This window comes from Limulus polyphemus, unplaced genomic scaffold (assembly GCF_000517525.1).
Source record: "Limulus polyphemus unplaced genomic scaffold, Limulus_polyphemus-2.1.2 Scaffold3808, whole genome shotgun sequence".
NCBI lineage: Eukaryota > Metazoa > Arthropoda > Merostomata > Xiphosura > Limulidae > Limulus > Limulus polyphemus.
Window position 1 is genome coordinate 25,151 of NW_013669418.1, and position 13,510 is coordinate 38,660.

A 13,510-nucleotide genomic window follows, 5' to 3' on the forward strand; every position below is an offset into this window, starting at 1 on the left:
TATAACTGATTTTGTACAAGAAAGTGTTTTTGTGCCCTGCTTGGGAGAAGGTGTCTAGCTTAATAATGGCTGGAAACGGGTAATGAAGAAAAACTTTAATATAAGTTTAACATAACAGCAAATGTACAACGTGTCCAGTTTAAGCCCTGTGACGAAGAACTATTGGGCACAATGAGACCAGTTGAAGCTTGAAGATGGTATTCTTCTGGAGATGGAAAAGTGACGACCTGGCAAACTGTTATACCGAGAAAGTTATGGGAAGTTGTGCTGCATCAATCCCATGATAGTTTAACAGGAGGCTGTATGTATGTATGTAAAAATCAGCACGATTGAAGAGATATAGATAGCTTGAAGAGATAGATAATTGAGTCATGCGAACAGTAGGCACCATAAGTAAAGTGTGTGAATCACTGTGATTTATAGTTTGTGTTATAAGGTTGTTAAGTTTAAAGTGACTTTGAAAATTTTGTGTACTAAAAAGTTGTATCAAGAAAGAATAAACTAGTTTTAATTAAGAAAGGACTTGTATCGCTGAAGTTCCTCGGAAATAATTTATATCGGAAATTAACAAATGAGCAGATACTTAACAATATAAATACTTTTATAAATCTCTAACAAATGTTTTTAATGGGTTGGGAAAAACTAGTTTTCACATAGACTATAGCCAACTGTGATCTGAGCAACAACAAACACAACTGATTGGCCAAAATATAATTTTTCAAATATATTTTTGAGCAATTCTAATTATTAAAAATGCATATCAGACAAACGTTTTTAAGCAGTGGAGACACAAATTAAGAAATCAACAAATATTTTTCCAATTTGATGTTTAGACATTTCATTGTACATTTCTAGTACATAGCCTAACAACAAGATCAGGTTATACATTTGTTGCTAAGTGATAACATAAAAGCCATTTTTGAAAATGCATATCAGACAGAGTGATTTTATAAAAGTAATAGATATTATATAAGAAAAAAAAAGTTATTTCATTTGCGAAAACAAAAACCTATAAAAATCATAGTTAGCAAAGTTATGTCACATATAAATTATGTTCAGGATTTATGTGTGTACATGGTCAAATAACTATACTCAACAAAATTTGACCATTAATTTCTGCAATTCTGGACATTTGAACTTCACCTGAAAGTTATTGCTGCTATAATTGAAACATTTTAATGACTAATATCATTGGTCAAGCCACAGATGAAGTCTTTTTGCTTATCAAAGAAATTTTGCAAAGTAAACACGCATACGAAGGTTAAATCTAAGTCAGTCTTTATTAGAATTATTACTGTACATACCCTTTAATTTTTTTCATCCCAATTATAACTTCATTCCAAATCCTCATTAGTTTTCACATATGTCTACACTGTTTGGTACATGTAGCTACACCTACAATAAAAAGTACACCACCCTTTTTCAATTGATCCTTTAGGCCCAACTTTATGTGTATTTGTGTAGCAGTAATATTTTTACAATTATCATTTCAACTTCTGATATAGTACAAAAATAACATAATGTCATATTTTATTTTATCATTTTCTTGATGATCGAATGATGCCTATTGAGTTTTAGATAGTACAGAATATTTTTTTTCTTTAGGATGTGGTGGACTATAACGGGGAACTTTGGGAACATCCTACCTATTGACTGGTCCAAATCATATGCTAGAAAGCTGCAGCTGCCAGCTCTGAACTTGAATGAACAGAAAGTGAGTAGAACTCTATTGCTAAAGAGATAATTTGTGTTATAATGCTTATCTTGTGATATTGGACATGTTATGAAAATAAATACTCAGCTGATGCAGAGCTTATTATAGTTTAAAAATAAAACGACTGAACATTAAAATTAAAGATACTGAACTAGACAAGTAGAGCCTAGGTTACTTCCAAAATAAAACAACTGAATGTTAACAATTACAGGTACTTAGCTGACATTATGAGCTTAAGTTATATCTAAAATGAAATGACTGAACATTAACATTATGGATACTTAAATAGACATGCAGATCTTAATATAGTTTCAAAATGAAACAAATAAACAGTGGAGCTAAGCAAATTAGTCAGTTAATTGGTATAATCAGTTACTTATGAGCAGCAATTACATCAACTAATATCTTGTGAACTAACTGATTAATGTCATGAAAATAATGAACGATTTGAAATTAGAGTTTCTAAATATATAATTTTTATTATTACAACTATCATCTCTCTGGTTGCTTAAGTGTAATAAACTTAGAGAAGTGGACTTTTCAATGTGGAATCAGCTTAGAAGTTGTACAGTTTTTAATATTTTTATCAGAAGTTTGTTTCAATTATGGGCCTTTTTTTACACATCCTTTTTTGGCAAAAAATGATTATTGGTGCTTATATTTTGTATCATTGGTGTTAATGCTTTTCATTTTCAATTGCATGCTGATCCATGTCAGCCTCATCTTTCTTGCCTTTGTGAGTTTTATATGGCCTATGTCATAATACTTTTGTTTATCTTGAACCTCAATCCCTAAAATCTTTCCTTTCTGCCCCATTTCTTCTACATTGTCTCATACTTATTATCTTGCAGCTTCTTTGCTATTTGTCTAAAATTGGCCTTCTCTCAGAGGCTTTCTATTGTGAACCCAGTAGGTTTGATAGAGACTCATTTCTACTTGTTTGCTACCTTGGCTTCTCAGTTTCTTTTACTGCCAGATCTTCCTGATCTGATTTCTTTGTTTTGGAGGTTTGCTTGGTTTCAGTATTTCTCCCTCCCTCTTATCTCAGAGACCTTTTTCTTACTCCTTTCCTTCATGATGAAGTCTTTGGAGGTGTTCCTGATACTTTGAAATCTTGAGCTAAAGGTGCTTGCCAGCAATCTTCCCTGGTTTTGTCTTGCCTTATAAGGTTGCAAGTACCTCAACATGTTCCCTGTCTTTTAGAAGTCGTGGGGTTTCCCCCTTTCCTGTTCTTCATCTTATTGTCCGTGCTTGCTGTTCCCCTCCTGCAGGACTGGCCATTGCTGTTCGTGGAAATATTCCATGTACCACCTCTTGGCTCAGGCTCCAAGGGAGCTCAGCTCTCACTATTTGCATATCTGTGGACTCCCTTTGTCAATAATCTTTGAGTCCTGCAGGTGCTTTCTTGTGGTCTGTCTCTGTGTTTTTAAAAAACCCCTCCCCTTTCTCCTTGTGTAGTCATATTTCAATGCCATACGTCTTCAGCATATCAGAGGGTATATCCTCTACTGGTTATGGAAGATGTAGAGAATGCTCTCCACCTAATTCAGGTCTTTTATTCCCATCTTTTCTAGGGATTGGCACCCCGTCATCGATATATCATCCTTGAATTTCTTTCTTGACCTTCCTCATTTAAAGGTGGATGATTTTCTTAGTCTGAGATTGGCATTCTCTCTCAGGTTGTGGATGGCCAAAATCATGTTTCAGATGCATTTCCTTACATCCTGATTTGTCTATCATCCTATTGTTTTCACTAATTTGTCCACAACAATCAGTTTTTTTCAATTCCAGATCCTTCCCTTCCAGTTAGTCATGGCCCCTTACATATTCAATGCATCTCAATGTAATTCTGTATAGGCAACTTCCTTTCTCCCTTGAAAGACATCTCATCTTGGTTGGCTGATCTAGTGCTCCGAGTCTGTCTTGACCCCCATTTAGTATATGATCCACTTGATTATCTTTCTCCATTCACATGCAGGGTGAGCTTAGCTGTTGCCTTTGTATCTTTATGCCATGCTTATTTTGGTTTCCATGACTCTTCAATTTCTTACTCTAGCTACATGAGAGGTTCTTACTTTTGGGGACTCTAGCTTTCCCTCCAGCCCCTTATCCATTTTGGATGCACCCATGTGTCTCCTTTAGAGGACTGTACATTATTAGTTGAACCTGTCCTGGGATTCCTTGTGACTCCCTTTGTCAATAATCTTTGAGTCCTGCTGGTGCTTTCTTGTGGTCTGTCTCTGTGTTTTCAAAAATCCCCTCCCTTTTCTCCTTGTCTAGTCATATTCTCTTCCAATATAACTATAGGTATTTATATTCCCCTTTGATGTGATTTGTATCTTTATACAGATGCCTCTTTTTCCAGATGGGAAGTTCTAGGAACCTCCATCATTTTGAGGTTTTGGTCTCCAGAGGAGATGTCCTTTCATATTAGTGTCTTAGAAATGTTGGTTGCTTATCAGGCTTGCCATTGTCTTTATTCTCAGTTCACAGGTAATCTGGTGATGAACCATTTTCAAATCTTGCATCAAATGTCAGTGTGGCACTTGTTCTTGGGGTCTGTGCCTTCTTACTCTGGAATTTCTCTCTTAGACCCACAGTAATCATGTTCAGTTGTTTGCTTATGTCCTAAGGGCTTTGAACCTGATGGCATATTGCTTGACCCCTCTCCCTTAGACAAGATATTTCCCACAGAGCGGTATCTTCATTCTTTGGTGTTTCAGTAGATTTGATCCCACTTTGGGAGTACTCTAAATTATGCCTCTAAGACTCCTCTAAATACAAAACTTCCTATTGGTCTCCATTTCCAAACTCTGCAGTTCTAACTTTTGATGCTCTGAACCAGTATTGGTCCAATCTCTTTCTTTATGCTTATCCTTCTCTTTGCCTTCTTCCATGTGTTCTGTCCCATTTACAACACACATTGTCAGGGCATTCTGATTTTCTTGTTGTCATTGTTTTCCTTCTTATACTGTTTGTCATCCAGGGATCCCTTTAGTGGTTCCTACTCCCAGCCACAGGCATCCATCTTATGTGCATGTTATTTGTCCAATTTCTTCCATGAAGGTTGGGGTTTTCATGCAGAGTTAGTGCATTTTCTGTGTTGTTTTTGCTATCCTTACATATTGGCTATCTGTCAGTGCAAATGGATTGTTTACCTCTGCTGGTCCCTTCATCACTTCAGGTCATCCTAATCACTTTTTTTATCTGGCTTTTTAACAGGGGTTTATCTGTGTCAACAATTGCCAGTTATAGAGTTGATCAGTCCACAACTTTTTGTCTCTTACCTGGTCCTTCTCTAATTCTGACAGACTTCTTCAGAGCTTATACCATCAGTTATCCTCTTCACTCAGTCCATCTTCTGGACTGGAACATCTATGTTGTTTTGCAGGCTCTCTAGTTTCCCCTTTGAACCTTTTGCCTCCTGTTCCAGGTATTACCTGTTCTCGAAGACGTATTTCCTCTTAGGCACTGGATGCCTTCCGCACTCTTTCACCACAGAAATCAGTTGATTTTATTACTGGACTGCTCCTTTTTATCAATAATTTGGGCTGCCTGGTGGGGTGGGGTTAGTTAGAAGTTTTCTCCTATCACTCTCCATTTGTTCTTCATACAATCATTCCAACCATGATTACTTTTATGTCAGATTTGGGCTGGTCACTGTTATCTTGATCAAGTTGCCCCTTTTCATGAAAACCACCATTGCTTCTTTTTGCCATAGGATGCCTCATCCTTTAATGACTTGTTATTTTCAACTTTGACTGGGTGGATTCATCAGCACATTCGGTTGGTGTATTCATTTTTGGTGAAAAATCTGTAAACTTTATAACATCACCTTCTATCAGGTTCATCATCTCATGGCTTCTTTTGCCTGTCATCAGTGTCTTACCTTGGATGAAACAGGCCAAAATGTGGATGATGCCTAACATATTTGTATCGCTTTCGTCCTCACCACATGGCAGTTTTTTGTGCCTCTGGCTTTCATCTCCCTCTAGTTGCCATTTTACAGTTTACATGGAAGCTCTTGTGAGGTAAGTATTGTTTTTCTCCTTATCACCTGCTCACTCCTTGCCATTCTTACCTCACCTCAAAATAACTCCACAGACTTTTCTGTAACATGTTCTTTTTTTAAATATTTTACTCTATGACGTAGTTATTTCAAGGCTTCATGCAGTGAGTACTACTTTGGCTTTTTTACAAGTAGTCATTATAGGTCAATTTCAAGTTGAAAGGAAACAAGATACATTGAAATAGGGCATTTCTTTGGTGGCTTTATCTTCATTATAACAGTGTGGTTGGAAAATAAAGTTTTTGTAAAGTCCAGCTTAAATACTAGTGATTTTTTTTTTTGCACAAGTTGTTCAGTTACTTTAAATTTGTCAGAACTACTAAAGATTATTTTTAACTTTGTTATGAAAACAAATATTAGTTTTTTCCCTCCAAAAGCATGCAGTTCATACAAATTATAGAACTTTTTTATCTGTCAACAAATTTATCAGAACCCATACTACTTGAGTCATATTAAGACATACACTATTGGAAACAGCACTGAAAAAAGGGTACAAAAGGTAAAAACTATGGGAATACCACTTGACAAAAAAAACATACCAGATTGTCTGACCTCACACCTGGCTTGTGCCTGCTGTCTTTAGTCATGGTAACCCATTCCACTATCTCTCAATGTGGGATAGAATATCAGATGACAATGGTCCATGTGTCTGTCTGGTGTTCTCCTCCATGTAAATTCATTCTAGTAGCTGAATACTTTCCACTAGATCACAGTTATTATTTAATGTTATTCTTTGGTGCATGGAATCAGTTCAAGCTTATTATTAATGTTGTATACTTTTTAAAATACATTAACTATTGATTTCTTTGTTGCAAAAATGTAACAACTCTTATTAATGTCTGACCCAAGTAATAGTTGTTTATCAGAAGAAACATTTTTTGAAGGCCCTGTGTCAATGTGAGATCAGTTATTTAACCAAGTCTTGTTGTTCAACAGAACTACCTGGATGAGATAGATTTGGACCTGTCAGATGATGAAGAGTTGGCTAGAGATCTGGATATGCATTCCTTGATACTCTCCAGTCTTCAGCAAGAACCTCTCTTCACAGCAGAAGAAGTTCTGGAGGAAATAGATGAGATTATGAAGGTATCTTAATGTGAATTAAATAAATAATGCAGAATATACTAACAGACTGAATTGAACAATACGTTTTCATGTTGTTGAAGATATTTTCTTATTATATAATAAAGAATATGCTAATTGACTAGTGGGAAGAGTATTCTCAATTTATTTATATTACGGATTATGAATGTAGGTTATATAATACAGAATACTGTAGAAGATTGCATTGAACTGTATAGCCATTTGGCTCTTGTTGAGGATCATGTAGAATAAATAATATAGAATATGGGGCAGGTATATTCAACAATACAAATTTGATTATTGTTGACAACTGTGACAATATGATGATGTAGACTACACTTGAAAATGGAGTAAATGATATATATATATATTTTAGAATTGTAAAATCATGACTGCTATTTATTTTGTGCCTATCAAATAATTTTGTGAACAAATTCTTTCAGTTAATTTTTATCTGCTTTAAGATACTTTGTAGTAGTGTGGGCTGTATTGTATATTTTACTTCTATGACTGGCACTAAAAACTCCTTAAAAAATAATTAAACACCACTAAGAAATGTATTAAATTTCAGTGACATGGTTGGATCATTTGTTTTGTCCTCAAAAAAACTTGGCCCAGTTTTCATGGTTTCTTGAAGACTGTGACTTTACAAAATACATTGTGATTTAATAACAGTTAATAATTTTATTGAACTATATTAAAATGTGATTAATTAAATAAAATATAAAAAAAATGAAAAGGCATGAGGATGGAGTAGATATGAGGGGTGATTCCAGTTATAAATTGTCATGAAAAGTGGCTGAAATATCTTTGAAAATTCTTTTTTTTAAGTAAGAGGGGGAACCCTGACCTTTGTATGACATCATACTGATGTTTCACTTCAGATAGGTGGCTGCACGAATCAGTTGCTAAGAGTTTTTATATGTGTTCACATACACATAATTGTCATCTTAAAAAGCAACAGCTCATGTATTTTGTGTCTCTATAGCAAGAAGAACCTCTTTCTTCCGAGGATGTTAGTCCTGATCCGAGTCCAGATAACATCCCAAGAGCTGTGGACAAGACCAAAGCTATCTTGTCTTCTCTAGTGTATGGAGAGAGTATGTAGTGATTATTTTATCATTGTATCAAAAGGGGGCTAGTAATGGTGCTAACCTATGAATTTGCATTATTCATAACCTAAAAAGTTTAACCTCAGCATTTATTAATCTATACAATAGCACATTGAGATTTTATTATCAATAATAATTTGTTTTTATGTATTACAAAAACATAGTAGTAAACTGCTTATAACATTAATGTTGTGGAGCTTGAAATAACTCCACAGACTTTTCTTTAACATGTTCTTTTTTTAAATATTTCAAGTGAGTACTAGTTTGGCTTTCTTACAAGTAGTCATTATAGGTCAATTTCAAGTTGAAAGGAAACAAGATACATTGAAATAGGGGCAATTCTTTGGTGGCTTTATCTTCAGTATAACAGTGTGGTTGGAAAATAAAGTTTTTGTGAAGTCCAGCTTAAATACTAGTGATTTTTTTTTGCACAAGTTGTTCAGTTACTTTAAATTTGTCAGAACTACAAAAGATTATTTTTAACTTTGTTATGAACACAAATATTAGTTTTTTCCCTCCAAAAGCAAGCAGTTCATACAAATTATGGAACTTTTTTTATCTGTCAACAAATTTATCAGAACCCATACTACTTGAGTCATACACTGTTGGAAACAGTGCTGAAAAAAGGGTACAAAAGGCAAAAACTATGGGAATACCACCCATTTATCTTATGACATTTAACTGCACAAGAGTATAGTTACATGTTGATTGGTTGTCATCCAACTAATTAAAATGGCACACCAGTATAAAGCCTTTAAAAGAACATGCAGTCATACTATGCTCAGTAGTATTAGTGTGTTTCATTTGATTCTTAGGACTGAAATACCATTTGCACAAATAAATATTTTAGTTGATCAACAATGCTGCATGCAGAAAATTGTGGCAAGACTACATTTTTCAGTTGGTACTATAAACAAGACTTAAAAGAGGGTACATTAAACTTGTTAGTGATAGAAGTGGTCAAGTTATTAAACCAGATCTCTTTAATGATGTTAGGTTTTTCAAGGTACATAAATTATGAGGTAGACAATGGTTATATACAGCTCTTGTGAATGATACTATGAAAGCAGTAAGATGCACATTACCACTGAATGGTTTCACTGGACATATAGGTGCTCCAAAACCACTGTAGAGAAGAGCTGGAAACAAAGGCTCTTTATGGCAAATTGAAGTTCAAAGTATTTGGCAATAGTCAAAGATAGTTTATTCAATGGTATCATAATCAATGTGCAACTTCTACAGCGAAGCAGAGTGGGAGATCTCAGCCAGTGATCTACACAATAGTGATAGTACAGGCAGATTTTAATCCATTGTACCATTTCTTAAGGATCATGGGGATACATTTTGTAGCAAAGCAGTGATTTCAAGCATACATCAAAAGTGGTGAAATGATATCTTCATTAAAAGAGATTAATGAAACAGTCACATCCTATACAGAGTCTTAATATGAACATTCTTGTGGCTGCATGGGCTTAAGTAAAACCTGGGAAGGTCAAAAGGCAGCAAAAAAACTTGGCTGAATTGTGATAATCAGGACATTTAAATTATGTCAAGTTATAATAGATTAATAACTGCACAAAAGTAAGATGTAACATGTAACGGTATGTATAAAGCAGAAGTATCACATACAGTATAATAGTGCATTGTACAACTTATTTGATCTTGTGTGTCTAACCACCTCGTTGCTATTATGGTTGTTTGTGACTCATATATGTTTACATAATTGTTTCTAGCAATAAAGTTTTGTTTGAATGAAAAACATGAATAACTTGTATGGCTGTTACAAAATACCATCCAATAATGTTTCAGAGTTGAAAACACTGAGCACGTCAGAATTAAATGAGTTGCTGGTCGAGTTAGAAGCTGTGGTTAAGGAGCATTCAGAAACACTTATTCAAGAATTAGCCCTCAGGGATGAGTTGGAGTTTGAGAAGGAGCTGAAAAATAACTTCATATCACTGCTCTTAAGTATTCAGAACAAGCGACGGCAGTATAATATTGACAAGAAGAAAGGCCGTGCTGGAATCAGTAGTGGGGCAGAGCCAAAAGTAAAAAAAAAAAAAAGTTCTTTATTCTTGGAATAGATTGCTATTTACTTGAATTTGCATAATAGTTCTTGGCTACTCTGAAGTGTCTAAGCAATATTATTTCAAATAGTTTTAGAATATATTAATTAAATATTAGTACAAAAACATGAACACTTAAAAACGATTAATCTGTTACATGTAATTGACTTTTCTAACTCTCAGACAAAAGTTTTTTGTTTTTTTTGCCACAATTGTTATCAAAATTGTTGTCTTTTGGTAAAAGGTACATAGTGTTTTCATAGAGATTAATAATTTACAAATGAACTTCAGACATGGAACTACAAAATTTTGAGCCGAAAAGTAAGAAATATAAAATCTGTACCACTTAATTTTTAATATCTTACTTTAAATTTGTGTCCAAACTGAAAATAAATAACTATTATGTAATTTTTGAGAAATGCCTACCCATTAAAATTTAGTTTAAGGTAATTGTGAAGGTTATATTAATTTTTTTTTTTTTAAGTATTTGACAACAGTCATTCCATATAATGCAGAACAAGGTCCACCAAACAACAACACCCTTCAAGTCTTAATTAAAAGTAAGTATTTTACACTTGAAACGTACTGTTTAGTCTATATTAATTGACAAATGAAGTTTTGGTTGTGTGATAAAAAAACTAACAATAATACTCTCTTAATTTTAGTCCTTCAAGCTATTAATGAAGACAGTCCCACAGTCCCAACCTTATTGACTGACTATATTCTTAAAGGTAAGTCATTTATAGTTATCACTGTTTTTAAAAATACTAAGTTTCTTTAAAAGACATATCTACGTTTTTGATGCATGCAAGTAATACATTTTAATTTATATCTAATTTGCAGTTTTGTGTCCCACATGAAGCAGCTTATGTCGGCCTTGGTAACAAACACTACAACCTTCCATTGTTGATCCTGCTTAGACTTACTGGCCTATTCTCTAGGAAAAATGGACATTTTTAAATGAAAATTCTGTTTAGCTTATCAGTACTGAAAATACTCATGTAGTGATTGATATTTTTGGTTAACCATGTGTTTTTAATAGTTGGGTGATCTGATATAGATAAATTATTTGAAGCCACTGAACAAAATTGTGTTGATTCCTTTTCTACTAAATCAGGACCCTGTAAATACCCATAAAGAAAGTTGGTGTTAACAGTTATTCCTGGAAAAGTATTCTACTAGTTTTTTTAGGTCACAATTTGATTCATATCACTTTTAATGCTTTGTAAACAATTGCACTTCAAAATTTATGATAAAGCTTTTGTATGATTTATGAATGGAAAATTAACTGTGGCTGTGGACTTTATTAATGTGCAATGTGCTTTAAAGCTTTGAACATTGTTGCAATGATCTCAATTACTTTTTAATTTATAGATATTTATATATATATATATTTACTTCTGTGCTCCAGATAAACTTCTTTTGACTTTTTATACCTACTTAAATAGCATTTTTGGAACCATGTGATTTCATTGTATTCTTATTGAAAACTGAGTCAATAAAAATAATTGTGAATGTCTTCACTTGCAGAAATAATACTTTTTCAACAGCATTTAATGTCAATACATGATACAAAACAGACACAGTTGTACATTCAAAGTACTGTTTAACTAGCTGTCAAAAAAATTACAACTTCACAGACACCAATTATACTACCTGAAACATGGGTGAAACTTTTAAATACTTACCTTCATTTTTTAAAACTAAAATCGATAAAAAAAGCACTGAACTGTGTTCTTAAATCTCTCATTGTAATGAACTTAGTTTATGATTTACATGATACAGTGAAACAATTACCACTCAGAATCTACTTAATAAAAAATAGTATGGACATCAAAATGTACATAAACTGTATTTCTTCATGTGAACTGGTTATTCTTTATCACTGTCTTCCTGTTTTGAGGAACTGTTTTTATATTCAGGGGATTCAGATGGGGATCTAGACTTAGATTTCTGTTTACTTTCCTCCCCATTCTGTTCAGGTTCCTCATTCCTTTTTGGACTTCGAGATTTAGATCTTGAACATGATTTATCTGAAGCAGGAGATTTGGACCGAGTTTTACTTCGACTCTGAGACCTTGATCGACTGCTACGAGATCTTGACCGAGACCTTGAATGAGATCTAGCAAAATAAACAGAGGAGCAATTTTTTTATAATTGAAATCCTCAACCCATTACACAATTTTTTGCCAGCCTCACTGCTACATAGATATTTTGTATAAACACAAATTACAAATACCAAAGCTGTAATTTTTAAGATGATGACATTAATGACCTAGCAGTTGATGAAAAGGTTTATACCTTTAGTGCTTCACATTGGTCTTCGGTTTTCAAGAAATAAAGACCATTATCTGACATGGCTATATGTCATTAAGCAATAAACCTGTAACACTAGTCACTTATCAGTATTTGTATTATATATATATTTTTTTACTTTTACTAGAGTAACCCCCCCCCCCCGCCTATTCAACATTTATGCCAATTTTTGTATTCCAACAAATACAATCAGATAGATTAACCCAATTTGTTGAAATATAAGAACAGAGCTTTTGTATTGCCTGTAATCCTGAAGCAAAGAGGATTGTTTTATTTACAAAAAAAAATATTAGGTCCAACTATGCTGATTTATTAATATTAATGATCTTTCATTTATATCTTTACATTAGGCAAAAGTAGAATTCTGTCACCCAACTGAGCTAATCACAATAGGTGTTTCAAGTGCCTGGGTACATTTTCATTATCACAGAAATGGATTTTCCTAAAACAACATCACTGTACTGTAGGAAAGTTTAACCACTTGAGTGCTTAATCTAGATGGCTGTGTAAACATAATTATGAAGATGATCTATGTTCCAGATAATAGAGAGGAAAGGTTCTAATACAGTGTAATGAAAATGGAACTGAGAACTTTCAGCATTAAGCCAAATGTAGTGGTAGTTAAGAAAATCAATGCCACAACTCCTTCATGGGTAATGATTTTTAAGCACATTTTTGTCGACTGAAAATATAAATGTATACATGAAAAGCTCATTCCTTGGATATGGAATACTGTGAAATTTGATATATTTCACATGGTTAAAGCCAGTATTCAATATATACACACACACCAAATGTGAGGAGAGACTCTAGCTTACAAGATTATTGTTGCAACATCCTTTTGTAAAAGTACTATATATCAAAGGATGGATTGTTATTGTTTGATACCTAGAACTTCCATCACTAAAATGTAACATTAACTCTTTCAATATGGGCTCAGTCAATTTTACTGACCATATGACCTTTTTGTACTTGTTTAATACTTATAACTCTCAATATAGTGTGTATATCTTCATAAAATTTGGCAGTCTTTCAGTTAATATTATAAGTCTTTCACATACAAAAAAATCAGATTTTCTAGTGAGGTATTTCAAATAAAATAAAGATTTGTCCATGAATATATTGAGTATTTGTTTTGAATAGTCAGTGT

General features: G+C 33.5%; 2 protein-coding genes across 3 annotated transcripts in view; one reads left to right on the forward strand and one right to left on the reverse strand.

The window, feature by feature from the left end:
- Positions 1-11,563, forward strand: part of LOC106470078 (fasciculation and elongation protein zeta-2-like) — a 34,270-nt gene extending 22,707 nt beyond the window's left edge. The window contains exons 2-8 of the mRNA XM_013930603.2: positions 1,606-1,714; positions 6,720-6,869; positions 7,855-7,966; positions 9,788-10,026; positions 10,529-10,604; positions 10,710-10,775; positions 10,888-11,563. Of these exons, the coding sequence (XP_013786057.1) occupies positions 1,607-1,714; positions 6,720-6,869; positions 7,855-7,966; positions 9,788-10,026; positions 10,529-10,604; positions 10,710-10,775; positions 10,888-10,904 (768 nt within the window). The 5' untranslated portion in view covers position 1,606 and the 3' untranslated portion in view covers positions 10,905-11,563. The remainder of the gene's footprint in view (positions 1-1,605; positions 1,715-6,719; positions 6,870-7,854; positions 7,967-9,787; positions 10,027-10,528; positions 10,605-10,709; positions 10,776-10,887) is intronic.
- A 14-nt stretch (positions 11,564-11,577) lies between these two features.
- LOC106470077 (serine/arginine-rich splicing factor 4-like) overlaps positions 11,578-13,510 on the reverse strand; it is a 43,310-nt gene continuing 41,377 nt past the window's right edge. For both annotated transcript variants that reach the window (XM_013930602.2, XM_022398618.1), the window contains exon 8: positions 11,578-12,166. In XM_013930602.2, the coding sequence (XP_013786056.1) occupies positions 11,917-12,166 (250 nt within the window). In that variant the 3' untranslated portion in view covers positions 11,578-11,916. The remainder of the gene's footprint in view (positions 12,167-13,510) is intronic.